The 27274-nt window shown below is 45.1% G+C and overlaps 2 protein-coding genes across 2 annotated transcripts in view; one reads left to right on the top strand and one right to left on the bottom strand.

The window, feature by feature from the left end:
- Positions 1-1361: 1361 nt before the first annotated feature.
- LOC119174601 (zinc finger C4H2 domain-containing protein) lies at positions 1362-5723 on the bottom strand. The gene is made up of 5 exons (XM_037425585.2): positions 5468-5723; positions 4321-4492; positions 3262-3434; positions 2509-2677; positions 1362-1901 (listed from the first exon to the last, which is right to left on the bottom strand). The coding sequence occupies exons 1-5, from the start codon at positions 5518-5520 to the stop codon at positions 1788-1790; spliced, it is 681 nt and encodes a 226-aa protein (XP_037281482.1). The 5' UTR covers positions 5521-5723; the 3' UTR covers positions 1362-1787.
- Positions 5724-5961: 238 nt separating this feature from the next.
- Positions 5962-27274, top strand: part of glu (structural maintenance of chromosomes 4-like protein gluon) — an 88062-nt gene continuing 66749 nt past the window's right edge. Inside the window, exons 1-5 of the mRNA XM_037425586.2 lie at positions 5962-6369; positions 8409-8551; positions 20659-20850; positions 24265-24441; positions 25443-25607. Coding sequence (XP_037281483.2) covers positions 6300-6369; positions 8409-8551; positions 20659-20850; positions 24265-24441; positions 25443-25607 — 747 coding nt within the window. The 5' untranslated portion in view covers positions 5962-6299. The remainder of the gene's footprint in view (positions 6370-8408; positions 8552-20658; positions 20851-24264; positions 24442-25442; positions 25608-27274) is intronic.

The raw sequence follows: 27274 nt of genomic DNA, 5'->3' as shown, positions 1-27274 counted from the left end.
CTAAATACTTTCCAAGCTTTTTCACAATGCTCAGCAGCCGGAGCAAATGGCAATGAGCAAGACTGCTAGTCCGCATGCAAAGTGGATAGTAGACTGCACATATGTAGCACCACATGTTTGTTTCGTGCTGATGCAAATAACTATATAATTAGACTAGTATGTAAAGAAGACAACTTGTAAATAAAACCTTTTGTAGTAAATATACTGCAATGAGGCCAAAAAAGTGATATTTGCACAAGTTTAGAAAAAGCTTGGTGAGGGGGGGAGCGAGAGCATTTAGCTACTGTTGTATGCTTGAGTCATCAGCAGCATTCATGTTTTGAATAGATACACAATTTTTTTTTACAATTTCTAATCTACTGCTTTCTCGATGTCAAATGAACAGAGCTTTCCAATTCCTGTTTCATATAGACAGCACAGTCTGTTGTTGCTTCGAGTTTGTAGAAATTTTAGGACGTCATGCCAGAAAATACAAAGTGGCAGGAGTAGTTTCAAATTCGTGGGCTCAAAGATTTTGCAGCCCCTGCGACATGCCGTGGCACATACACTGTCTTAACATCTTCAAGGTCACGTACAGTGGGTGGTGCCTCTTGGATTAAAATTAATTGCAAGAAATCACAAACAGCTTTTGAGAAAGGCCCATAATTTCTGCGAATTCTATGCCATCAATGAATTATGACACAAATATAAAGAAAATACAAGCACCAGTGAGGATGTAATGGGTCGCACAATGCATGACGAACCAAAGCTACACCTGGCATGCATTTCCAAACAACGTGCTGAGGCTCGTACCCAAGGCTAAGCTACCAACTGACTGCGCTACAATATAGCGTACACATCAGCGAACTGAGGCTCTTTCTCTGCATTATAGATTATCAGCAGTGAACTGCACAAAACAAATCAAACTGCGGCATTATAAAGGCACATATAAACACGAGCACGGAGTATAATAGCAGCAGATCGCAAACCTTCAAGTAAAAAGGTACATCAGTGGTTAGGAAAAATACTAGACAATTACCATCCATCATGAATCAAAGGAGCAAACAATAAGTGACCAATATTTATTTAAACTTAGTTGATCTATGTTAAGTCTTTGATTTCAAGCCAAGAGCATAAACTTTCATTATGTAGATTATGATAACATTTGTAAGTAGAATGTTCAAATTAATATAACTCATAAAACTTACTTGCATGAATGTAAACTTGTTTAACTTCAAACTGAATAAACACACAATTATTTTAGGACTGACTCGCTTCCAGAGAGGACATGGCATAACTCTATTTTGCAGAAATTTGGCCACGATGATGTCAATATATGAGAACAAGAGAAAGTTCATGAAAATAAAATAACTTTACTGGGGTATGGGAAAGAAGAATTTATTGACTACATGTACTGCAAAGCACTGTAAAAACAATATACTAGCATTCTCGTAAGATAGCTTGGAAAAACTTAACGCCGACAGCAGCAGCGTTTGAGTAGGCACAGAGCCATACGTGCATGTGTTGCTTACAAACAGTAAACATGCAATTCTGGTGACCGCTCTGCCAGGCGATCATTCGTCAAACAAAAAACGCCATTGGCATGCATCAGTGGGTCAACTAAATATACACAACAGATCATACATTCTGTGTTATGTTAACATAGTTGCCTTTTCATTGTCATACTGTGTGTGCAACAAGTTGTTCCTTTAAATCTTGGCACGGAAAGGGCCCGTACGGCACCATTAGAAAGACAAAGAGAACAGAATAGGTCAATACAAAGAGACCTAAAAGTGCGCATGAGGTACTTAATCTTCCAGCTTGCGCTTTGGCTTTTTCGGATTCCTGGAACGACTCTTTGCTTTGCAGAGAGGGCAGATGGGTGCGTTGCGATGGATTTGCTGGTGACAGGACAAGCACGCCTGCAATACAAAATACATACCAGATATAAAACCTTGTAGGAGCTTCCCTTACAACACAGTGCTTAAGTTCATCTGCATCCTTATGGGCGTTCGTGATGGCCAAGATTGAGGCATCGTCTTCTGGTGCACAGCTCAGATGAATGCAGCAACTGCTATCATAAAGCGTGTGTTAAATTGCTGTATGTGCAAATTTACAACAGCGGCGTAAATGCAAAGGCTGAGTTAGGAATTCAGCGACTGTTTTTCAGTACATACATTGAAACTTTACTGATACATTCCCGTTTGCTACTTTCAAGGCACATGCAATGAAGCACCAGTTTCGCAACTGTAACAGAAACTGTATTGTTTGAAACTGTACAGTGACTTATTGTTTTCCCAGACTATTGGCTCTTCTGTAGCGCGTTGAGGAATGTAATAAAGGAGCTCTACTGTCTAAAAAAAGTTCGCGTCTTCTGGGGCATACAACATGCATTATCTTATCATAATAGAAAATAATGAAGCAGTGGCCCACAAGCATTAGAGAAAGGAAAGCATGTTTTGACGAATAAGCATTGTCTGTAGACAACATAATGCTCCGAATGGCATAGAAAGTGTCAGAGGCACTGGCCTTCATGGGCGGCGGCTGCTGGCGGAAGGCCGAGGGCTGTGGGCGTTCGGCGAGAGCCTTGCTCCTCCCCGGCTGCTGCATCTGCTGCACGGCCGCGGCCAGGGACGGGGGCAGGGCTGCTTCGGTCAGGTCGCTCTGGTGCCACTCGGTCTTCTGCTTCTCGAAAAACCTGCATAATAGCACCAACACTAAACTTAGTCAACATTCCTCAAGTCCCACACCGTATTTCTGCAGGAGCTGACACAACGCTTTTTTGACTGTACTGTCACGGCACTTTTCCATTTCCTAAATAGGTCAATTGCAGAAATTTTCGTTTATTACCAGTGTCTACACGAGATGACTACCTAGTTTACTTGCCAAGCCTCAGAGTTGTTGCGAAGGTTCCTGCAAAAACTTGTGCTGATGTTGCAGGTTTTAATGGCATCTCCAAGGGCCTACATAATTATTTATCACTAAAAATTGTTACACTGTCTTCTAAGGGAATGAAAGACTCAGCATGACAACCTTTAAGTACTTTACTGAGCCAACATGCCAAAATTGCACGACTAAAAAAAAGTTTGAAGTTTGTAACACACCCATAGATTTTCATGTACCAAAGTAGTGCCATGAAAATTCAATAGGAGACTGAATTTTTCTACTAACAATGAATCTGTGTTCCAAGTTAATGAAAATAAGGTTCTCAGCAATTTATCGGTCTCAACTTCCTTGGGGTTTCACTTTGAGTGATTAAGAGAGCACGGAGACTCCACTGACTCGGGCTTGAAGGTTTGGTCCTCCTCGTGCAGCTCTGGCAGCTTGGAGAGGCCGATCTCCAACCGGAGCTTGTCGACCAGATCTTTGAGTGGCTTGTACTCGTGGTGCATTTGCTTAGCCCCGTCGAGGTGCTTGTTCCTGTCCTCCTCAGACTGCTTGATTACCGTCTCCATCTGAGAGGATAAAATTTAGTAAGAAAAACTAAAGATGCCACTGCAATACTGCATTTACGACACATAACAGAACCGACAGCCATGCTACATGGTCATGATACATCTTTGAAGTTACTTGTAAAGTGCGACAAGATGGATGACAGAAGCAGTGCTCTCAATGTGTGCCTCTCTGCTGCCAGTGTTGTATATTGAACTGTACAACACAATTTAAGCATAAATTACTGACACTACTGCTAAAACAAAATTTAAGCAGTTAGTTGCCCTCAGCAGGCACAATGTACAAACCCATGAAAAACCAACACCGACGCAGAGGTGTGCAACACCATGCATGTCCCAATGCAAAACTTGTGTTAGGCACAACCTAATCGAATCAACCGACAAGAAACATTACTTGCATGCTTTTAACTATAGTATAATAAGTATGACATAAATGGAAAGTAAATACTATAGTCCAGCTAGAACTATATGCCAGTAATGTCCCCTATAAGTTCCTTAGCATCGTTGTTGGTTTTACAAGGTTGTGCCCAGGCCTGCAGCCAGACATTTTTTTCGCGTGGAGGGAGAGCTTGCTGAAGGCATAAATTATTTGACAAGAATACTTACTTTAATTATTTATTTTTGATAGAGCACCCCCTCCATCAGGATTTCAAGAAGGGGGAGGGGGCTATGGCCTCCCTTGCTACGAGCCTGGTTGCGTGTCACACACACACACAAAAAAGAGCCCGGGATTAATTCCCCTCTTTCGTTCAGTGCAAGATTTTTTCACATGGTAGAATATGCACAGTGCTGTCTATGTAGAGTTCTACCAACAGAACCGCTCAAGCGTGGCATTGTCAGGTTGTGAGTTACTGCAGGGACTGAATCAAAATCCAAAGCTACCACCTACCACGTTGATGTCCGCATGGATCTGCCTCAGCTCTTCAACGTGGGCCATCTTCTCCCGAAGCAAAAGTTCCATCTCGTGTCTGTACTCTTGGAGGCAGCGTTCTTCGCTCTCCGTCGCTTCTATTTCACCGCGAAGCCTTGATTTGAGCTTTTCCATCTGAACCGTGCGGGCCCTTGGATAGAGAGCGAAGTTTCATTAATAAAACCGTGGAAAAGCAAATGCACGCTCTCACACCGTTTCACCTTAAGTCAAGTTAGGTGCAAATGATCGAGATGATTAGAGATACCTTTTCCACTATAGTCAGCCTCATTTGAGGGCGAGCATCTTTGATTGTGCCTATTAAGAGTGAGTGTTTTTGCGCAAATGCATAGCTCCTACATGCTAAACAGAATTTTCAACACTATAGTTAATGCATGAGCCCTCCTTTTACCTTTACACCTGAACCTTGTAATTGCTTCTTCATTTTGAAAGTACTTCCTGACACATTTAGTTGAATTAGACAAAGAACAACATTAAGAATGCAGTAAAAGTCGAAGGCAGGGAAACGTCTCGTCAGGCGATAATAAAATTTTTCCATGTTGTTTCTTAGGGCACTTTATCAAGGAACAAACGCGAGCGTTAGTTTGAGGCACCTAGATACAGTGCCTCCGGAGTCAACATCACGGGTAAAATTTTCAATAGTGAAATGCCGGCCGACATGAACTACTGCATCGTGCGCTACACTTGCAGGCGTTGTATTTTCTTGACGACGGTGCGCAAATAGCAAAGCCAGGCTAACACGCCGTTAAAAAACCGCAAACCATCTGGTGATGTCGCAGATGACGCTCCCCGATATAAACGTCACATCACGGCCAATCCAGAAGCATCAGGACAGTAGCTAAACTAACGCTGCTTTCGATTTGATTGCACAGACCGCGCGTAGTTGAACGAAACATATGACCACAGATTGCACGCGTGCAATTAACGGGGAAATCAAGCGGAGCATAGTTTAATGCGCAAAAAGGTGTTGGCGTCCCGACTATGGAAACTCGTAAACACTTCGCATTGAAAGCCGTTCTTCGTGTCTTTAACCGCGAAGTAATCGAGCGCTTCAGGTTGAAAAGGAATGGACGATCCTTACAAACGAATGAAAACAATGAGCGCTTACCTTATTTCCTTGAGGCACTCCAGTTTTCCCATGATCGTAGCTTCATCCGTCATGGTCTTTCAGCGCGTAGCGATTGAGGGCCGTCGGTAGATCGCAGCAGTTGATGACAAATTACGGTACTCGGTGCGGTCAGCAGCATAAACGCCCGCTAATGTGCGCGATTGTATTCGCGATGTATCGTACGTCGAGCAAGCAGTCGGCGTAGCGATCTCCAGCAACTTTCCAAGCTCAAGCAAGGCTGCGCCCTGTAAAGTGCGCTTCGCCTCTAAGAGAGAATAAAAGAAATATTTGAAAAAATATAACGGCATGGCCGCCGTGACGCAATATAAATGCTCGCTTTGTTTAAAACATATCCTTTAAAACTTGTATTTATTTTGTCAACTTGAAACGTATTTAAATAACGTGTGTTATAGCTGTATTTGTTGTATTTTTTAGTTGACAAATTTTTAAGACGGGTATAACCAACAGGCGGTGATTGCGTCATCATCATCATCAAACTGGTAGGTGTTCTGTGGCGCGTACTTGGCCGTTGTTATAGAAAACCAACGGTGGTAATTCAACTTACGAATCGCGTTTACACCGTGAAAACTTCGAAAATTATAGCGCAGGGCCGAGAAAACAGTCCCGCAGGGTTACTACGTTTACGATAATTCGCTTTTTTTACTAGCCTTCTACCCATTTCTTTCGCGTTTTGTCACATTTCCGACGAGTACTGTTGCGGGAACTGTTCAGCGTGAAGATTCAACCCCCTCGATTCAAATACCGCGGCTGATCGCCCGTTGTTTCGACTTCCTCTTCTCTCAGCAGTGCCCGTAGTGTTGAAAGGTCCACGATGGCGGATAACAACATCGCAGACAACCACGAAGAAGAACTGGAGGATGACGACGAAGAGGGGGGTTTCCGTAAGTTGCCATATATTCCCCCAAAACGCCAAATTACAATCCCTCAAATTTTTAAATAACATATTATTAGATTACTTGGAGCATGCAGAAACTAAAAATATAATAGCCACAGATGCTTCCGTAAATAATCAAAAGGCAGGTGTAGGCATTGCCTCTGATTTGCTTGACTGGTCCTTTTCAGTGAGACTGCCTGATTTTACTCCAGTTTTTGAAGCGGAGCTCTTGGCGATTATTTTAGCTCTTCGAAAACTTCCATCAAAACAATGCAGTCATAATGACGGATTCTCTTTCAGTTTGTGCAGCTATGACAGCTTCAGAGAACTCTCGAATTCTAAGCACATTCAAAACATTAGTACCCCCGCAGTTGAGACTCCTGAGATTACTATGGGTTCCGGGACACTGTGGATTAAGATTAAATGAATTGGCCGATTCCTTAGCACGAGCCGCACTTGATGGGCCAGTTTTGTCCATTCTGCCAGATGTTGAATATATCACGGCAATAAGATATCGAAAATCAGCAATCTCCACTGATACGATAGAAAAAGTAACTACATGGACAGACTATAACCACCTCATGTTTCCATGGCAACCCCACTGGAGTCAGTCCAGAAAGCTCGAAGTTTTAATTACTAAATTTCGATGTCGTGTCCCCCCCCCCCCCCCCCCCCTCCTAAACCTGTATCTATACAGAGCTGGTCAGACAACATCACCCCTCTGCGCATTCTGCGGAGAAATGGAATCACTAGATCATTATTTTTTGTATTGTCGCCGCTACGAGATACTTAGAAAAAGGTTACTAGTTATGCCATTTCGGAAAATAGACCTTAGATTGACGGCGGAAACGGCGCTAAACTTTGGCGCCTCAGCTTTGGGACATTGCCACAGGGATGCTTTCAATGCCGTTTGCGATTATATTCAGGCAACCAAGCGTATACCTTTGTGATCTTCAATCTAAAAAAATTATTTATTACTCCCCAGGGCAGAGTGAAGTAAACGCAGCTGAGTGGTAATCATAACACCTCAAATCTCAAAATTGCTCAACTTGATTTTTTTTCGTTTGCTCTTATGTTGTTTTTATTTTTACATTAGTCTTATTATAATACCAATTCATTACACATAGTTAAAATGATCACAGAAAAACTGCACTACACTTTCTTGGCCAATCCCCCTGAGTGGGTATGAGCCAACCTCCCAGGGAAACAAAACAAAACAAAAAATAAGTTGCCATTATTGTAATGCTCATTCATAGGTTACGCTACGCCTTAGTGGCCACTCCCACAGAGTGGGTATGTGCCATAGTATACAGAAATTAAATCAAAACCAAGTAGACATTCGCACGTTTTTTTCGCGGAAGCGTGCGTAAAGGAAGTCATGCACTCGCCTCTACCAGTGACTACTGTGGAATTTCGACTGTGTATGAGTTATGTTCAGAAGAAAACTATCACGGCTTCTTAATTTTGTGTAGGGTTGAAGAACGTTTTTTTTTTGCCGCTTTACCTCCCCCAATTTTTTCTTGCATAAATCAGGTTTATTGAAATGCCCTATGTGCATTGACTGTAATCAGGAGGAAATGATGTCATATTTTGAAATTTTCACCGGTTAAATTTATTCACGAACAGTACACTAGCCCCACCTCTTCGAAAACTGGGCCTGCAATTACGAGAACCTGACTTCACTGATGCAGCCTCAGGGATATTTTATTTGCGACTCAGGAATATATCACTGTGACAAATTGTTATCTTGCTAAATTGTGCGTGCAATGCATACTTTCAAACTGGCAATTGGCACTTCAAATCATTAACTATCAAGCTCTCCTAGAAATGAAGCAATGCAAAAGTATCAGGAAAATTCACTTTCTACTCTACCAATCCCCTCCATTGGGCATGTGCCATGTCCAGAGAAAAACAACAACGTTCCACACATGGCTTTCCCCCATAGTGGGTATGCGCCACTGTGAGCAGGTGAACAAGAACACAGTTTGTCACCGTAGCAGTTCAGTTTTAATTGATCAATTTGTATCCGTTTCTCACTGCCTGCAGGCATTGACGACATTTACGTCCCACCACCACCACCTGCATCATGTACGTTTGATCCGACGGGGCCCCGGCTCATGATACAGAAGATCGAGAACATCAATTTCAAATCGTATGCAGGCAAAAAGATCATTGGACCGTTTCACAAGGTAAGCGTATGGGCAGTTTGCCAATTCTCTGTATTTTTTCAGTGAAATAAATGGAAATGTTTGCTTTACGAGAACTACGTTAAGAATGATAGTCGGAACAGCTCTTGGAAGCCTTAATGTGAAAATATCGTGTTTGTAATCTTTGATTCCTTTATTAGGCCGCAGATACTGCCAGCCTTCCACAGGCTATCTCAGGGAGTTGGTTTAAATGCGCGTCTAAGCTTACCCAATACAACAATCACACATGCAACAGACAAATTGATAATGCATGTCAAATGGTACCACTATGTAGCTGGTGTACCGAAGCATAGTGGCGCCAGCTCTGTGCCAGCGTGAAAGAAGACGTTGACGTCCATGTGTGGCTCGTGCTTGCCGGGTTCCTGCCTGTACCAGCTTGTTGCGGCTAACGTTTCTCGAATAATAACCTGTGTTTTTACGCAACCTTGCTCGTTGCATTTGGTGGAGGTGCTGGGTAACGTCCTGGAGCTCCGCAGCCGTAAGCTACCATCTCAGTCCGCGATGACCGAGCGCGTCGATCCCCCACAAGGCTCTTCCACGCTGCCACCTGTCATGTGTTCTGGTGTACTTCGTCTGTGTGACCCACCAGTATACAACGGCACGGAAGATAAAAATGTCGAGGACTGGCTGGCAGAGTACGAGCATGCCAACGCGATTAACAAGTGGGATGACCCTGCGAAGCTGACTCACGTCATCTTCTACTTGAGGGATTTGGCCAACCTATGGTTCACCAACCACCAAGCTGACATCCCCACCTGGTCGGTTTTCAAAGAGGCCGTCACCTCGTTTTTCGGTCGTCCAGCCATGCGTAAGCTTCGTGCTGAACTGGGACTGCGGGGACGATTTCAGCGAAATGGTGAGAGCTTCCCGAGCTACATTGAGGATGTGATCAGCCTCTGTAGGCGAGTTGATGCCAGGATGACGGAGGCTGACAGAATAAAGAATATAATGAAAGGCATTGATGACGACGCTTTTCATATGCTTGTGGCCAAAGACCCACAGATTGTCACGGCCGTGATTCAGCTATGTCAAAGTTTCGATGAGCTGCGCAAGCAACGAATTTTTATACGTTGCGCTAATACGCAAACAGCTGATATTTCGGCCTTGGAGTGCAAAAGCAGTGGCCCCGACTACAGCGTGTTAATGCCTCAAATTCAACAGTACATCCGGGAGGAAGTTGCTCGACAGCTCTCTCTTGTCGCCACCATCAACGAGACCCCCACAACACTGGACCACTCACTTCGCCGTGCTATTCAGACGCAAGTTGCCGAGGCTCTCCCTTCGCCCGCATCCCCAATATCAGTGGCTGCACCGCTGACTTATGCAGAAGCCGTCCGCCGACCTCCTGTCCAACCACCGCTCCCTTCATACAGTCCAGCCACCAACTACTACAGGTCACCAGTTTCGGTTTATCCGGTAAATCGGTCCTTTCCACCACCTCGAGCACCTGTAAACTCTTGGCGTACTCCGGATAACCGGCCCGTCTGCTACAACTGTGGTATTCCAGGACATGTCGCGCGCTACTCTTGTCGCCGAAAATTCTATTTTAATGATGATCAGCATCCCGGCAACATACCTCGGCAATCAGAATCGCATGTGTGTCACAGGTCCCGTTAATTAGGGAGGCGATCGCAGGGCTAATTCCAAGGGCCGAAGTATCGGCCCCCTGAACCGCACCGCGAAAGCGTGGACAATTTAGAAGTGGTCCTTTTTGGCGCGCCAGCGGACGCCGGCTGTGGCCCAAAGAACAAGTCAGAGATGAGAGTTGATAAACAAAACAGAATTATATTCTCAATAATGGCAGATCAAAAACAATACACAAGTATGCACACTCCACAATAGTTGAATACTATATGTCACCCACCAAACAACGTACTACACAGTACAATCAGCCACACTTGAAACAACGGACACGGACAACAATACGCACTACAATGCAGTCGCATGCATTGAACAACCAAGACACTTTAAGACTAAAGAGATAGAAAACCTATTCAGTCCAAAGTTCTTGGAACAAAAGTCTGGATGATACTCTTCCGAGAATCACTCACTCAAAGTCCAGCGTTGTTGTCGTTCCGCTATCCCCGAAGTTTCTCTTCCAGGAAACCTCTGTCGTTCCGCCGCCCCGAAGTTTCTCTTCCAGGAAACCTCTGTCGTTCCACTGCCCCGAAGTTTCTCTTCCAGGAAACCTCTGTGGTTCCACTGCCCCTGAAGTTTCTCTTCCAGGAAACTTCTGTGGTTCCGCTGCCCCCGAAGTTTCTCTTCCAGGAAACCTCACGTCTTCACTTGGCCGCTCTCCAAGCTTCAAACTTCTTCGCCGGAAACACGTCGGCTTCGCACACGCAGCTGTTGCCACGCGTCTTCGCTCGATAGCGGTAGACGCACGCTCTTGCCTGTAGCTCGAGTCGTCACCCCTCAGGTGGAAATCCTCTTTTTCTCCTGCTTTGTCCCTACGGATAAAACCTTCGCCGACTACATGGCGGAATCCCTACGCGCTCTGGCGCTAACTTCCGTCTTCTCTTAATCTCTCATCTCGGCTGCTCGATTAAATACCTTCCGCGCGAGATTCCAGAAAGTTCTCATCATTTCGTCGGCGCGATGCGCAGCGAAGGCTGGGAGAAAGGTCGAGACGATACGAGGGCCGTCCGCGACGGATGACTCAACCCGGCATCACCCCACCCCTTTCCATCTAGAAGGTTCCAGTGCTTGCTCGGGCGCCGATGAGAGGAGGTTCGTCGGCGAACCCACGCTTCCGAGGGAGAGAGTCGCGCGCCCGGGGAGTCTTCAGATGTTTGTTTTCGTTTTTTTTTTATCGTTGACCTCGGGGCGTCACTCCGGCGTTTCGGCGCGAGACTTTGGCGGCGCGCCCTTTTTGAGCGCTCGTTCTGTGACACTGCCCCCCACTTTAAGAATATTATCTCATAATATTCAAAACCGCACAAACGAGCGCGAACCACATACTCTGAAAGACACTCTGAAACACAAACCGTCGCTCATGGCACTTCACATTCACAATAGATCACTCAATACAACTGTACATTGCAATTCAATCTCACAACACATAGAATATAGCCACAGGTACATGAATACAATACTCTATCACATATTCCAAACAATACAAATATACAAAGTTCTCTCATTACCACAATTGTACAATACTATACATCACATCACCGCAACAAAAATTTTGATTCGCTCGACATACAGTTGTGACACAGGATAACAAGAACATTAACACAACATATGGCACTCAGCCCTACCAAACACATTCCGATTTGACCTCAGCACCTATCCTGTGCATTTCGAGCAACTTGCGCCCTTTCTTGCAGTGCTCTCTCGATCTCTTCTTATTGTTTTTTCTCGTTTTGTTCCGGCGGCGTCTCAGCCATCGTTGTCAACTTCCGACACCGTTAACGGGTCATAACGTTCAACCGATCCGGTCACCCGCTTGTTCATGTCACGACATTGGGCCTGGCCGGCCGACTCCGTCACCTTTACATTGTCGGTCGCTTGAGGTCGAGCTGACGTAAGTCCAGCTGCCCAGCACGTAAACTCCTTCAATACGATCATGTTCTCATTCACTGTCTCTTGCACCGCGGCTTCACCTTGGGCTCGAGTGCGATCCGTCACGGGATGCTCCTCCACTGTATCTCGCGGTCGCTGGGTTGGCGAGGGCTCTATCTTAGGGTCTTCTCCCAAACATTCTGGATCATTCGGCCCTCGCGCCCCGTCGATGTTTCCGATGACGAGGTCGTACAGGGGGGTCGTCATGCATAGAGCAGTAACTTTCCCGCTGAAGTATGGGGGTTCGACCTCAATCTCTGCTTCGGGAAGCATCCGAACCGTACTGTCAATTAGGCAGACTGGTTTCGTTTCACCTGTTAACTCACTTTCCCGTACCAAATTTCTTCGCACGATAACAGTGGAGCTACCGGTATCTCTTAACACCGTAACCTTTTTGCCCGCAACTTTTCCAGGCAGCGTTGGCATTCCCTTCGTAACGCCGGTTGGCTGTTTCGTCATTACAGCACCCACAATAGGAATTTTCTCCCCATTTTTCAACTCTACGAATCCATCAGTGACGGCATTATTACCGGATTTCGGTGCCGCTTGCACACAGGATACCTGGTGAGTTTGACTCGCTCCGTTTTGACATGCGTGTGCTTTGTGCCCAGTCTGACCACACTTAAAACATTTTAATACCGTAGGGCTCGTAAAGATCGTTCGACAGTTGTTCGCGCGATGACCCACTCGGTTACACAGAAAACATCGCGGAATGCTCTCCGGTGCACGCTTGTTTTTTTCGGGAGCCGATTTCTTCGAATCTTCAGGACACTCCTTCTTGACCTTGGTGAAATTAGTGCCACCTTGCACTTCCAAGAATTGATCAGCTAATTCAAGCATGTCTTCAAGTGACTTAGCTCTCCTCTCTTTCAAGTACAGCAACAGGCTTGGGTGGCAACTAGTAAGAAATTGTTCTCTAATTAGGAGCTCTCTAAGTTCATCGTACTCCTGCGCTGTCCCTGAAAGTTCAATCCATCTGTCGAAATAATGGCAAAGTCGGGCGGCGTACTGCGTAGCCGTCTCACCATCAGCTGGCTTTCCTGTCCGAAATCGGTCCCGGAATCCTTCCACAGTAAATCTAAATCGCTTCAGCAAAGCAGCTTCCGCCTTTGCATAGTTGGCTGCATCGGTCGGCGTCAGCCTACCGTACACACTGAACGCTTCACCACTCAAGCAAGTACTCAAAGCAGTTGCCCATTGATGTTCCGGCCAATTCTGGCTCCTTGCAATCGTCTCAAATCTGTGAAGGTACGCGTCAAGGTCGTCCTTCCTTTCGTCAAACGCTACGAGCAGCTTGCTTGGGTTCAAGCGGAAGTCATGGTCCTCTCGTTCGCAGCTTTCAACTCTAGCTTGGACCGGAGTTTCACTTCGCTGTTGCAAACGGAGCCGCTCGAGTTCTATCTCGTGCTGTCGCTGCCGTTCCCTTTCCTCTCTTTCTTCTTTCGCCCTCTCAGCTGCCAGTCTTTCTCTCTCCAACTCCAACTTCAATTGCTGCTCTCTTTCTTCTCTCAGCTGTCGCTCCTTTGCCTCTCTTTCTTCTCTCGCCCTTTCGGCTGCCAACTTTTCTCTCTCCAGCTCCTACTTCAATTGTTGCTCTCTTTCTTCCTTCGCTCTCTCAGCTGCCAACCTCTCTCTCTCCAACTCAGCTGCTTTTTCTTCCTTGGCCCTCTCTTTTTCTTCTTTTTCCTTCTGGGTGACCCACTTTCATAGTTCGGCGCCAGAAAGACCCATCTTCTCATCAAGAGCGACTAACTTTTCGAGATCCATTCTGTCTCGCAAATAAAGTCTTGCCGCATGCAAAAAGTATCTGCCTAAATCAGTCTATCGCAACACTCCCCTGCACTCGTTAACGAGAACACTGAGCAACACACAAAATCGTTCCGATAGCACTATCAACAACTCGAGGCTCTTTCTCACTACTTTGGACACACTGTGCACTAAAAGGTTCTAGTCGCGGACGCCAGATTAATTGTCACAGGTCCCGTTAATTAGGGAGGCGATCGCCGGGCTAATTCCAAGGGCCGAAGTATCGGCCCCCCGAACCGCACCACGAAAGCGTGGACAATTTAGAAATGGTCCTTTTTGGCGCGCCAGCGGACGCCGGCTGTCGCCCAAAGAACAAGTCAGAGCCGAGAGTTGATAAACAAAACAGAATTATATTCTCAATAATGGCTGATCAAAAACAATACACAAGTATGCACACTCCACAATAGTTGAATACTATATGTCACCCACCAAACAACGTACTACACAGTACAATCAGCCACACTCGAAACAACGGACACGGACAACAATACGCACTACAATGCAGTCGCATGCATTGAACAACCAAGACACTTTAAGGTATGTCACCACCTTTGAAAACGCATTTTTTTTTAAACGCATTTTTTAATTTTTATATTCCAAGAATCCCCAATCATTCAAAAATGTTTTGCCGAAAGAAATATGTTTCTATCTTATTTAGTTCCGAAGTTATAGCCAATTTTCGAACATGTGGTGAACGGTTGCGAAACTAGTGTTGTGTGCTAACAGAAACTGATAAGTTAGCGAACATCAGCGGCAAATGTTGTAATTTTTCTGTTATGTATTTGTTTGATAACTATAAACTTGTTTAAAGACAACTTAAAAGTCTTTGTTTTTTAAAACGTTGCATTAAATATCCGTAAGGGGGACGCGTGAAGCTACGAGAGTCTCTGTTGTTTACTTTGCGCGCGCTTCATGCTGCTGCTGTTAATTCTGCGTAGTTTGTATTTTTTACACGTGATATCTTTAGTAGCAGTAGTACAAATATAGGCTGAACGTTTTTGTAAACAGGTATGGCGAAGTTCAGGGTCAAAAGACGGCTGAAACGAAAGTTCATTGGCAATCGACACCCTGTGAATGCTCCGACCGTCGACCATGTGGACGGGGATGTATCGGCGAGTGCTGCGAAGCTTGCGAACTTGGACGACAGCTGTGAAGTGCCGATGCCAGACCCTTTACTGCAGAAAATAGGATTATTGACATGGAGATCCTTTCATCTGTTTTTGCAATGCTCGCCTGCCCGGAATGCAAGAACGCCTCGCTGAGCCTGGAGGAGTGCTCCCAGCATGGAATATCCTTCTCATATGCTGTTGTGTGTGGTGCATGCGCATATGTACACTCATTTGAATCATCAAAGAAGACAGGAAGTTCTATTGAGAACAACTTGCGTCTGGTATACGCAATGTGTCAGCTAGGCAAGGGGTATTCTGGAGCTGTGACACTGGCGAAAGTTATGAACATGCCGTCGCCGCCTTGGCATTCTGCCTACCAAAAGAGACCTGCAAAGCTTTGTAAAGCTGCGGAGAATGTTGCATCTAAATCAATGATGAATGCCGCTACTGAAGTGCGTTGTGTTGTGCGAAGTACTGAATGTGGTGTGTCAGGTGACAGTACGTGGCAAAGGCAAGGGCATTCCTCATTGAATGGCTGCGTGTCTTTGATATCGATTGATACTGGGAAAATTATTGATGTAGAAGGCATGTCAAGCAAATGCAGGGCATGTCATGCGAAAAGCAAGTTGAGCCCCATAAGTGCTGAATTTCTGGAGTGGAAGGCAAACCATACTCAGTGCCAAGCTAACTATACCGGTAGTGCCGGTGGTATGGAGGCAGTAGGGCTCTACCGTATGTTTGAGCGTGCAGAAAGAAGTCGTGGTTTGAAATATGTAGACTTCTATGGAGATGGCGACTCCAAGAGCCATGTGGCCATAAAGGACATATATGGACCAAATAGTGTGCGCAAACTTGATTGTATCGGGCACATGCAGAAGCGTGTAGGATGCCGCCTACGAAAGCTCAAAAAGAGTGTTCGCGGACTTGGAGGGAAAGGAAAATTAACAAATGTTCTAATTGACAGGCTGCAGAAATATTATCGTATTGCCATCAGAACAAATGTGGGAGACTGGCAGGCAATGAAGCAAGCCACATTAGCGAGCCTGTTCCAGTGCAGTTCCACAGATGAAACTCCGAGGCATAGTCTGTGCCCTCTTGGCCCTGAGAGTTGGTGCAGTTTTAACCGACGGAACGCACTGGGAAGTGGATACTACAAGCACAAGGGAGGCCTATCTAATGAGGTACTTAACAAAGCGAAGCCTGTGTACGCTGACCTTTGCACGGATGAGCTTTTGAAGAAGTGCCTGCACGGGAAAACCCAAAACGCCAACGAGTGCTTCAACGGTATGATTTGGCAACGGGTTCCCAAAGACGTTCACATGAGCCTGCCCATCCTACTTTTTGGTTTATACGATGCTGTGTGCCACTTCAATGATGGTAACAGACGTGTACTAGCTATTTTGAAAGAAGCAGGCATCGAACCTGGCCACTACACTATCGTAGCATGCTACACTAGGGACCAGCACCGTGTAAGGAAGGCCCAGCGTTAGTCGACTGGCGAAGCGAAACAACACCGGAAGAAAAGACGAGCAGCAACAAAAGCTAAAAAAGAGCTCATGGCATCTAAGGAGGGCCCTACCTATGTGCCTGGTGGATTTTAACTGTGTAGGGCGCCATCATCCTGTTGTACAAGCATTGAAAAACTTTAAACTCGTTTTGCTCAAAACTTGATTTTTTGCACTTTTTTGTTACGCCAGCAGTTGTAACTTCATGACCAATAAATCTTTTTCAATGAAACTTTGAATGTTCGTTCCTTTATTACTGAACTGTGCAACGAACTAGGATCAATAAAAACGATTGGTAAGTTTTTCTGTAAAAATGCTTTAGTTGAAGCATTGCAGGGAAAAAACATCATTTTTTTTTTGTTTTCCTTGGTATTTTTACTCTAACTTGATTCCCAATGATCAAATGGCAAAGATCCTAGTTCATTGCACAGTACCATGAGTTGGCTACCTTTGTGCCAAAAACTTTATAATTCCGGCGCTCCGTTCTCAAGTTATGACTGTTCGCGTAAAGGCCAAGTTTGGGCAATGTTTTGTCAATAACAAATCCAATTCTGATTTTTTTCACCCTTTTCTGCATATCAACATCATTTAAAAAGATCCTTTATAAGCCCATTTTAAAATATCGTAAAGGTCAAAATTTAAAAAAATTTACAAAAAGGTGGTGACATACCTTAAGACTAAAGAGATAGAAAACCTATTCAGTCCAAAGTTCTTGGAATAAAAGTCTGGATGATACTCTTCCGAGAATCACTCACTCAAAGTCCAGCGTTGTTGTGGTTCCGCTACCCCCGAAGTTTCTCTTCCAGGAAACTTCTGTCGTTCCGCTGCGCCGAAGTTTCTCTTCCAGGAAACCTCTGTCGTTCCGCTGCCCCCGAAGTTTCTCTTCCAGGAAAGCTCACGTCTTCACTTGGCCGCTCTCCAAGCTTCAAACTTCTTCGCCGGAAACACGTCGGCTTCTCACACGCAGCTGTTGCCACGCGTCTTCGCTCGATAGCGGTAGACACACGCTCTTGCCTGTAGCTCAAGTCGTCACCCCTCAGGTGGAAATCCTCTTCTTCTCCTGCTTTGTCCCTACGGGCAAAACCTTCGCCGACTACACGGCGGAATCCCTACGAGCTCTGGCGCTAACTTCCGTCTTCTCCTAATCTCTCATCTCGGCTGCTCGATTAAATACCTTTCGCGTGAGATTCCAGAAAGTTCTCATCATTTCGTCGGCGCGATGCGCAGCGAAGGCTGGGGGAAAGGTCGAGACGATACGAGGGCCGTCCGCGACGGATGACTCAACCCGGCATCACCCCGCCCCTTTCCATCTAGAAAGTTCCAGTGCTTGCTCGGGCGCCGATGAGAGGAGGTTCGTCGGCGAACCCACGCTTCCGAAAGAGAGAGTCGCGCGCCCGGGGAGTCTTTGGATGTTTGTTTTCTTTTTTTTTTATCGTTGACCTCGGGGCGTCACTCTGGCGTTTCGTCGCGAGAATTTGCCGGCGCGCCCTTTTTGAGCGCTCGTTCTGTGACAATGTGACACCTGATTCACATGACTCCCCGCGCAGAAAGGCATTTGAGGCATTCACGGCGCTACGCCGGCTACTCACGTCTCCGCCAGTTCTCTGCCACTTCGATCCCAATGCACCCACTGAAATTCACACGGATGCAAGCGGTGTCGGCCTCGGTGCCATTCTCGCTCAACGCAAGGATGGCTGCGACGAGTACGCTGTCGCCTACGCCAGCCGTACACTACTGAAGGCAGAGTCCAACTATTCCGTCACGGAAAAGGAGTGCTTGGTTATCATTTGGGCCATAGGAAAATTTCGCACCTACCTTTACGGATTCCAGTTTGATGTTGTCACAGATCACCATGCCTTATGCTGGTTAGCGTCCATGACAGATCCTACTGGACGCCTCGCTCGTTGGGCTTTACGCTTTCAGGAATACGATATCCGTGTTGTTTATCGCTCAGGACGCAGACATTCAGATGCCGATGCACTATCCCGTTCTCCACTGCCTCCTGACCTTGCCTGCTTATCAACTGCCATTTGCGATTCGTCATCGTTGAGCATCACTGACATGCCATCCGAACAGCGCAAGGATCCCTAGATCAATTTTTTGCTCGACGTCCTTTCTCACAGTTCGTCAGAAACGACTTCACGCTCCCTCTCTTGTCAAGCAAGACACTTTGCTGTCCGTGAAGGCTTGTTGTATCGCCGCAATTACGTGACGGACGGCCGTAGGTGGCTCTTTGTCACCCCTCGTCATTTGCGTTTGGACATCTGCGCTGCCTTTCACGATGACCCCTAGTGTGGCCACGCTGGAGTATTGAAGACTTACTCTCGCCTTCGTCTAAGATACTACTGGCGCGGCATGTATCGGCACGTTCGCCAGTACGTTCGGTCATGCACCACGTGTCAACGACGCAAGACGCCTTCTCACAGCACTGCTGGCCCTTTGCAACCGTTAACCTGCCCAGCGAGACCATTCGACCGCGTCGGAATTGATATTTATGGTCCTCTACCCAACTCTCTTCGAGGCAACCGGTGGATTATCGTCGCCGTGGATCATTTGACACGCTACGCTGAAACATCTGCGCTGCCTGCTACCACTGCGAAAGACGTTGCGTCTCTTCTTCTTCACCATCTCATTTTGCGACACGGTGCACCTCGTGAATTACTGATTGACCGTGGACGCGTGTATCTCTCGAACGCCGTCGACGAGCTACTCAAGGCATGTCGCACTGTCCATCGGAAATCCACGGCATATCATCCTCAAACCAATGGCATGACGGAACGCTTTAACTGTACTTTTGGAAATATGCTTGCCATGTACGCCTCTGACGACCACACTAATTGGGACCAAGTGCTCCCTTTTGTCACGTACGCGTACAACTCTGCGCCACAAACAACCATTGGCTTTTCTCCTTTCTTCCTCCTGTACGGACGTGAGCCATTATGCTCCATGGACACCATTCTCCCTTACAGGCCTGATGTTTCCGAAGCGACGCCTGTTTCCGAAGCAGCTGCTTATGCCGAAGAGTGTCGTCAACTCGCTCGCTCATTTACCGCACAAGACCAATGGCGCCAGAAAACTGACCACGATTCCTCTGCGTCTACTGTACACTATAACCCAGGAATGCTGGTTTGGCTCTGGGTCCCGTCTACCCCTCTCGGTCCTTCACCGAAGCTTTCGTCGAAATACCATGGCCCCTACCGTGCGGTGCGGCAAACATCTCCTGTCAACTATGAAGTTGAGCCCATTGATCCACCTTCGAACCAATGCTGCCGTGGGCGTGAAACAGTACACGTATCACGCCTCAAACCGTGCTATGACCCCGTTGTCGTGTCCTTTCCCTAGGCCGCCAGGTTGACTCCTTTCTGCGCCGGGAGTAATTGTACCGAAGCATAGTGGCGCCAGCTCTGTGCCAGCGGGAAAGAAGACGTTGACGTCCGTGTGTGGCTCGTGCTTGCCGGGTTCCTGCCTGTACCAGCTTGTTGCGGCTAACGTTTCTCAAATAATAACCTGTGTTTTTACGCAACCTTGCTCGTTGCACTGGTTACTAAGCAGGTTAACTTTGGATAAAAAGTGTATGTGTCATTATTCTTGCTATGTAAGGAAGTGCGATTTCTGTTTTTCTACAGAAGTTGTCGACACTGTTTTGTTTTGCCAACTTTCTCCAGCAACATTTTCCATACCTGTAGGTCTCGAGGGGGAGGGAGGAGCGAACGTGGATGTGCGTCTCAGCCTGTGGCATACTGCCCTAGGAACTCATGCTGACAGTTTCTACTTGAACAATGAAGGGGCTGTTTCAGATGCTTGCATTCAGCTACACTACCTTAAGCGAAGTAAAACATGAGAAACAGATATTGCAGCAGCTTGTAATACACTAGCAAGTTTACACTTTAAGCAGTGTTACCACAAATGGAAATATTTCAGAGTAAATGAACTGCAGCCCTTTACTTTGGGTGCTTTCCAACGTACCTTTAAGGTAAACTTGATGAAAATCCCAACTTATGCAACTTTACTAGAAAGCTGGTCGCACTAACGTTTTGTAAAGGTGCCTGTTTTGTGTCCTATTTTGAAATCCTAAGTGTAATAGTGTCTCAACTTTCTGGTGCAGAATTTTACAGCCATTGTTGGGCCCAACGGGAGTGGCAAGTCGAACGTCATCGACTCTATGCTCTTTGTCTTCGGTTACCGGGCGCAAAAAATCCGGTCCAAGAAAGTCGGTGTTCTCATCCACAACAGCACGAGCCATAATAACCTGGACAGCTGCACCGTGAATGTCTACTTTCAGAAAATCGTTGACACGGTATGTTGCAACATCTCTTTGCTCAAATCACTGTGATGGCTTAGCAATTATGGTATTGCGCTTCTAACATGAGGGGATAAGCTTAATTTTCATGCGTGGTGGCTTAGTTTCAACGAGGGTGAAATGCTGCTGGGTGCTTAGGCTTAATAACAGTGCACATGGAGTGAAGAGCAACATTCTAGGCCTAGGTGGGGCACACGTGCTTTCGTTTCCGTCATCGTCTTTTCCTATCCCATCATTGTAATATTGGCTTGAACATTAGTATATGAGTTGACACCATCTCTAATGGCCATATTCAAAGCAACATAGCGTGGTTATCCCGAGCAAGTACACTTGTTAGCTGTTAAGCTTAAAGTTTTGATCTGTTTTAATCTCTGAGCACTGGACACATTAAAGAATCCAGGTGGCCAAATTAATCTAGTGTTGCACAGCAAACTCGAGCCCTTAACGTTCTCTTGGCTGTGCACAACAGCGATACCACTTGGGTATCGGCGCTGAAGCATGGTGTAATTTAAGCATTGCAATCTGGAACTCAGCCTAGCAAAAGCTGTTGGCCTGATTTCTCTTGTGGCATCATTTATAGCATGAGCAGGGGTGGAACAGCTGCACCGATTGCGCCAATTTGATACAGTTCCCGATTGTTGCGCCGAGCTGTGCCAAACCCGTGAAATTTGCTGAAATTGCACTACGCTGCACCAAAATGCTCAGCCAGCCTCAAAATTTTTCGCAGGCGTGGTGCTTTCGGCGAGAAATGCAGGCTACGTCGGCCACTTGCAGTTCGGGCCATCAGTAAAAACTTTGCAGACCTGAACTATAGTGCCTAGAATATACTTCAAATATTCTAGGCACCAGCCATACGCTCGCGAGACGCGATCGACCAGATAAAGTAACAACGCTGCGCGCCCATCAGTCGGCTGACCGCAGCGAATACCTATCGATGGGGCGATGGAATTTTAAGACAAAAATGCGTTGCTGTAGCCACTAACTTTTCACGGGAGATGTAGATTTCTTAGCCCGAAGCAACGGCTATGGCTTGTATAGAACTGTAGCTAAAAGCGTATGCTGCATTTTCTTCACGCGAACAAGCTGGACGTGCTGCGAAAGCTGGCGTTGCCGGCAACCACGTTGATTGCTTTAGCAATAGCACATGAAACATTTATTTTTGCCTTGAATTGCGTGGTCCCTGCCACGGTCTCAGCGATAGATATCTGGTATTGTCGTCAGGCCAACGGGCGCACGTGGTTGTTACTTTACCTGGTCAAACGTGCCTTGCAAGGGAGCCGAAGCGGTACCTAACCCCACGATGAAAAAAAAAAAAAAGGGGTGGGAAGTGGGGTGTTGGTGTAGCAGTTAGAAAATTTCTTGCCTTTGGTTGTAATCATAGAGTTTCATACAATAATACCTAGAGAAGAATCTGGAACTGCGATCGTGTACCCTCATGGGAATTATGCGAAGTACAGGCTTCGGATTGGATCGCGTTAGTCAGTGAACAGTCTACGGATTTTTTTCTACAGTTTGTTTCATTTTTCGCTTAGAGTGGCTAGTGTGGTGAGTGCAAAGGACTGAAGCTGCACCTTTGTTCTTCAAAAAAGCTGAAAATTGCTAGGCCTCTCAATTTACTGCAATGCTGGAGCTGTATAAGTTGTGTTTGACAGTTTAAGCGAAGCAATGTCCACTCACCGCTGCGCATAGATGTAGCATCCCATGCCTGTGCAGGATATCAGATACATCGAGTTCACGTTTGTTGTTAGTGCGTCTTGCCAAAACTCGTTGAAATCAACTGCGAAAAGGCGGCGACGCGAAATAGATGCACCGCCATGCTCTTCTGACTCGACTTCACAACAAAACGAGAGGTGCGTTGGGGGCAGACCACTTGAACAGACGCACCCGACATCGCAGCAGACGAAACGTTAAGTTTTTCTCACTTAATACTATGCTGTCATTTTCATAAATAGATGTTGCGTACTTTCGAGGGCAGAACAAGAAGTTTTGTTTTGAAATGTAAAGAATTATTCATTACATCTTGATGCCAAATCTAGAATGCAATGGCAGAGCATTAACAACCGTGGCGGTTAAATTTGTCCAGGTTTCACTTCTACTGTCTTGTCATAAAAACCTTTTGCAATAGAGTTTGTGTACAAAAAAATGAAACAAGTTTAAATTAGACGTAACTTCGTATCATTTTGTTTACACTAAGCAAACGGGCGTCGTGAATTTCAAAAACGTGATCCATCCAAAGCAGATCTGAAGCCTGTACTCCCATAATTCTCATAGGGGTACAAGCGCCGCTGAAGGAACCTACGTAGACACTAGTGCCAGATTCTCCTCATGGTATTATTGTATGAAACTCTATGGCTCTATGAGACACCTTCGCTGCAGTACACTAGTGCTCTGCAGAAAAGCGTGTTGAGATTTAGAAGGGGCTGTTAGCGCTAGTGGAACACTGCACTTTTTGCTCAGCCACTCATGCGTGTGTAGGCCGCACAATTACCAGTATAATCACTGACATCTGAATAAGCTACTGGAAATCATTTTAAGCAGTGTATAACACTTCTGCTTCAATAAAAAAAAAAACTAAATTGTGTGCCAGTTTTTTTTTTTCGTCACCCCTATTTCTCGGTTTTACGAATCTCCCAAATTTCAAGGGCGCCAGCTTGGCAGATTGATATTTGAATTCGCAGAGCCTGTCAAATGATTTGACAGATGCAGCAAATGCTAATATGGACTATATCATTGTCTGCCCAGCAGGGTGGTTTAAAATGCTACTTTCATTAAAATAGCAGTGCTCATGTTCACACTGCACGATTTAGGTAATGTTGAACGGTTGATGCATATTTTTTTTTCTAAATGTAAGCCTTCTTTTCATATACCGCTCCAAATTTGGTATTTAATGATGAACAATGCATGTTTTTTCGTGCAACCTGCTCCAAATATGGCATTTAGTGCCCCAAAAGTAACATTTTGCTGCTTCAAAAACTGCTCCAAATTGTATTTCGGCTATTCCACCCCTGCATGAGTATCCGGTGTGCCAAGTTTGTATCTACTTGAGTTAGTACTAGCGCACCTAAGTGCAGCTGTGGTTTATGTCAGGCCAAACAAATATAGCTGTGGCAAGCAGTAAGGCTTTTCCCTTTTTTCTTTTATATGTAATTTGCGTGCTCAGGGTTCTTTAGTCTCTTCTTTTTCTCTTTTTTATACAAATGAAATATGGTACACCTGTACAGTGCAGTTAACTGTGCTAAACATTCAGAATCTCTTGACCTGCCTATTGGGTGGCACGTTGTACCCATAACTTGGCGCTGACTATAGGCTAACGGAGCCTTTGTGAAGTTCTTTGGTTGTCAGTGACTGTAGTAATGCCACTGCTTACTTTTTTTCTCTTTATTTTTCTTTTACCTTTTTTTTTTATTGTAGGACCAGAACACATTCGAGGTGGTTCCAAACTCGGAGTTTGTAGTCGGCAGGACGGCTCATCGAGACAACTCGTCCTACTACACTGTGAACGGCAAGCGTTGCACTTACAAGGAGGCCACAAAAACACTGCGCTCTTTTGGAATCGATCTTGACCACAACCGGTTTCTGATTCTCCAGGTCCTTGCCTTTCTCTTGCTTTGCTCTTGTTCTATAATGTAGCCTTATGCAAATAGTAAACTTTAGATTTGAAACAAATAGTGATTTGGTCGAATAATTTCGAATCGAATTTTAATAGTCTATATTGAATATTATAAAGTAAAATTGGCATATTTGTGGGGCCTTACTAACTTGCAAAATGTTTTTTTTAATTGACACAAGGCTTATGCAAATGTGATTCTTTTTCTTTCAAAGAAAGAGGAAAAAAACTTTCAAAAGTAGCAGTATTTGACTTTTTAAATCAGTGTGAGAGTAACAAGTATGTTTAACTTCTAAGTGGGGCTACACGGCAATGTGGATTTTTTCTTCATAGGTGTTTTCAAGCCCCAGCACCCTTCACTGCAGCGAAACCACTTTTATAGGAAGTTACATGCAGATCAATATACGCATATTCATTCACTGCAAATATTTTGAAATTTGCCATAATTTAAGTTTGAATTGAAGCAAATTGGAATATTTTAATATTCAGACAAATATTTGAAGGCTTAAAATATTCACACAAGCCTGTAATTTTGCAAGTATCCTGAGCTCAAATGGGATATAGAGGTGACTTACACCGGTGTCGAACAGTCACTTTAGATAGCGATATGGCCTGATCCAGATTGAATTTCTTGATCTTGATTGAATCCTTTGAACAAACTGCATACTTGAACAAACTTACATACTTTATGTAAGTTCGTGAATGCATTTGTATGTGTGCGTATAAATATATAATGTGCAAAATTGAAAAATTCCACAAAGGTGGGGGGAGGCATGAACCCCCACACCCCTCCCAGTTACGTTAATGGCTGTGATCCACTGGCACAGCAGAGAAGCTGGATCTTCTATTTTATTATTGCCCGCTTTCCTTTGCCAATACCTTGATAGCAACACGTGTTTTGCTTGAAATGTTGCCTGTGTTTAGTTGACCTTGATGTAGAAATGTTAGTGTTGAACAGGTTGCATCTTCTTTATCCTATTAGGGAGAAGTAGAGCAGATTGCTCTGATGAAGCCTAAGGCGCAGACTGAGCATGACCAAGGAATGCTCGAGTTTCTCGAAGACATCGTCGGTAGCTCCCGCTACAAGGAACCCATCGAGCTTTTGAATCAGCGCATTGATAAGCTTTCCGAAGAGAGGACGGAAAAGGTAAGTGGTGGGGTTGGGGTGTTCATTAAAAGAGCTTCAGTTTTGATTCAACTCAATTGGCAGCTCCTTTTAGTGTTTACAAATACTTGGCACAGTGACCGATCTTGGTGCGGTCAGTATGCAGGTGTGCTTACGTCATTGTGCTTGCATTTGTGTGGCATGTTTTCATAGAGATTCACCACCAGTAGTACGTCATGAAAGCAAGGAAGTTAAAACATGGTCATTCGAACATGCTGTTCCCAATTTAACTAGAAATGTTGGTTTTATGTTGGCATGGAGAGCTGTTAAAAGCGCTATCTCACGGCAAGGTGAAGCGAAGGGTTTGTTTAGGCTATAGTCATTCATACTATTAGACATTGAGGCATGAAAAAAGAAACAATGTCTTTTCTATGCCTAGGTGCCTCTGCTAAGTTGAAACCTTGGTGCTACGAAATTAATGCACTCATATTACTGTACACAAGTAGACTGGCATCAGATCAGTTATGCCATACAGTGGGCTCTTGATAATTTAAACCCTAGGGGACTTCAGGATTTCTTTTTATATGGACTTCGGGATTTCTTTTTATATTATCAGGAGTTCGAATTATCAAAAGTCCTCATAAATATGACTCAGGGCAGCGTACTAACTGGCGCTGTGATGTTCATTGTCTCCCAGTATCATGCCAACATAATAGACAGCTCGGCATGAATGCCAGTACAGCCTTCGGTGTTGTTTGCTGGCCTTTTAAGTGTATAGAATAGGCCCCTATACCTCCTGTATGTTTAGGGCTTCTTTAAGGCCCATTTTCTTTGAAACTACTAAAGTAAAGTGCTCAGGTTAGTTTTATTTTATTTGCGGTGTCTCTTCTTGCAATGGAACAGGAACTGCGATTGTATTTCAACTCACATTTTTGTGATTTTCTTCAGCAAAGCGAGTCATTTTTGTGACATTTCATATTAAAAAACTGCGAAGGTAGCAAAAAATATTTTGGGATATTGAGAGTTAAAGAAAAAACAAGTTTATTTCATATTTTGTTCTAAAGATGGTGTACTGAGCAATTTAACAAATGGCAACGTTCCATGTAGTTATTATTACACAAGGCCGCTTATCGCATTTTTTTCTCGTTTTCTTGGTTTCCTGGCTTGTTTTGTTGTATCTTCTGTTTCTATAATTGCCAAATACACTGTCGATAGTGGTCGATCTCACCCTACAATATAACACTGTTGCGCCTCGGTGATATGCCTAACGGCCTTAAGAATGTTTGCTTGGGCCATGCAGGTCTTTTTGAAAGTTAGAATAGTTTCAAAGGTGGCACAGTTCTGAGGATTCTCATTCAATAAAACACGGACTATTGTTTTCTCTTCAATAGCACAATTCTTCTGCATTCTGTGCCGACACAGTTACTGGTAACCGCAGTTTGTAGAAGCTCCGAATCAAACGAAGCATAGTGAGGACAAAGCTTACTTGCTGAAGTTTCCACACGAGTGCTCCCGGTCTTGTTTCTGTAACTAGCCAAATTGTGTCTATTTCAAATGATACTGTGCTTAGTAATAACAGCCTAACCCCTTTATAAGAGACACTGGTGTAAGAGACAAATGGGTATGAGACACCAGTGTGCTGCCTATCTTGAAATAGGTGTTAACAAGAAAATGCATACATGGTACCCTGCTTATAAGGGGCACCTAAT

This window comes from Rhipicephalus microplus, chromosome 5, assembly GCF_043290135.1.
Source record: "Rhipicephalus microplus isolate Deutch F79 chromosome 5, USDA_Rmic, whole genome shotgun sequence".
NCBI lineage: Eukaryota > Metazoa > Arthropoda > Arachnida > Ixodida > Ixodidae > Rhipicephalus > Rhipicephalus microplus.
Note: the sequence above shows the minus strand (reverse complement) of the source record. Positions and strands in the feature narration are given on the sequence as shown.

Coding starts and splice junctions, on each gene's coding strand:
- LOC119174601 (XM_037425585.2), bottom strand. CDS start 5,520: ATGACGGATGAAGCTACGATCATGGGAAAACTGGAGTGCCTCAAGGAA. Junction 4,493..5,467: donor GAGTGCCTCAAGGAAATAAG/GTAAGCGCTCAT, acceptor TCTCTATCCAAG/GGCCCGCACGGTTCAGATGG. Junction 1,902..2,508: donor AGCAGCCGCCGCCCATGAAG/GCCAGTGCCTCT, acceptor TTTGTATTGCAG/GCGTGCTTGTCCTGTCACCA.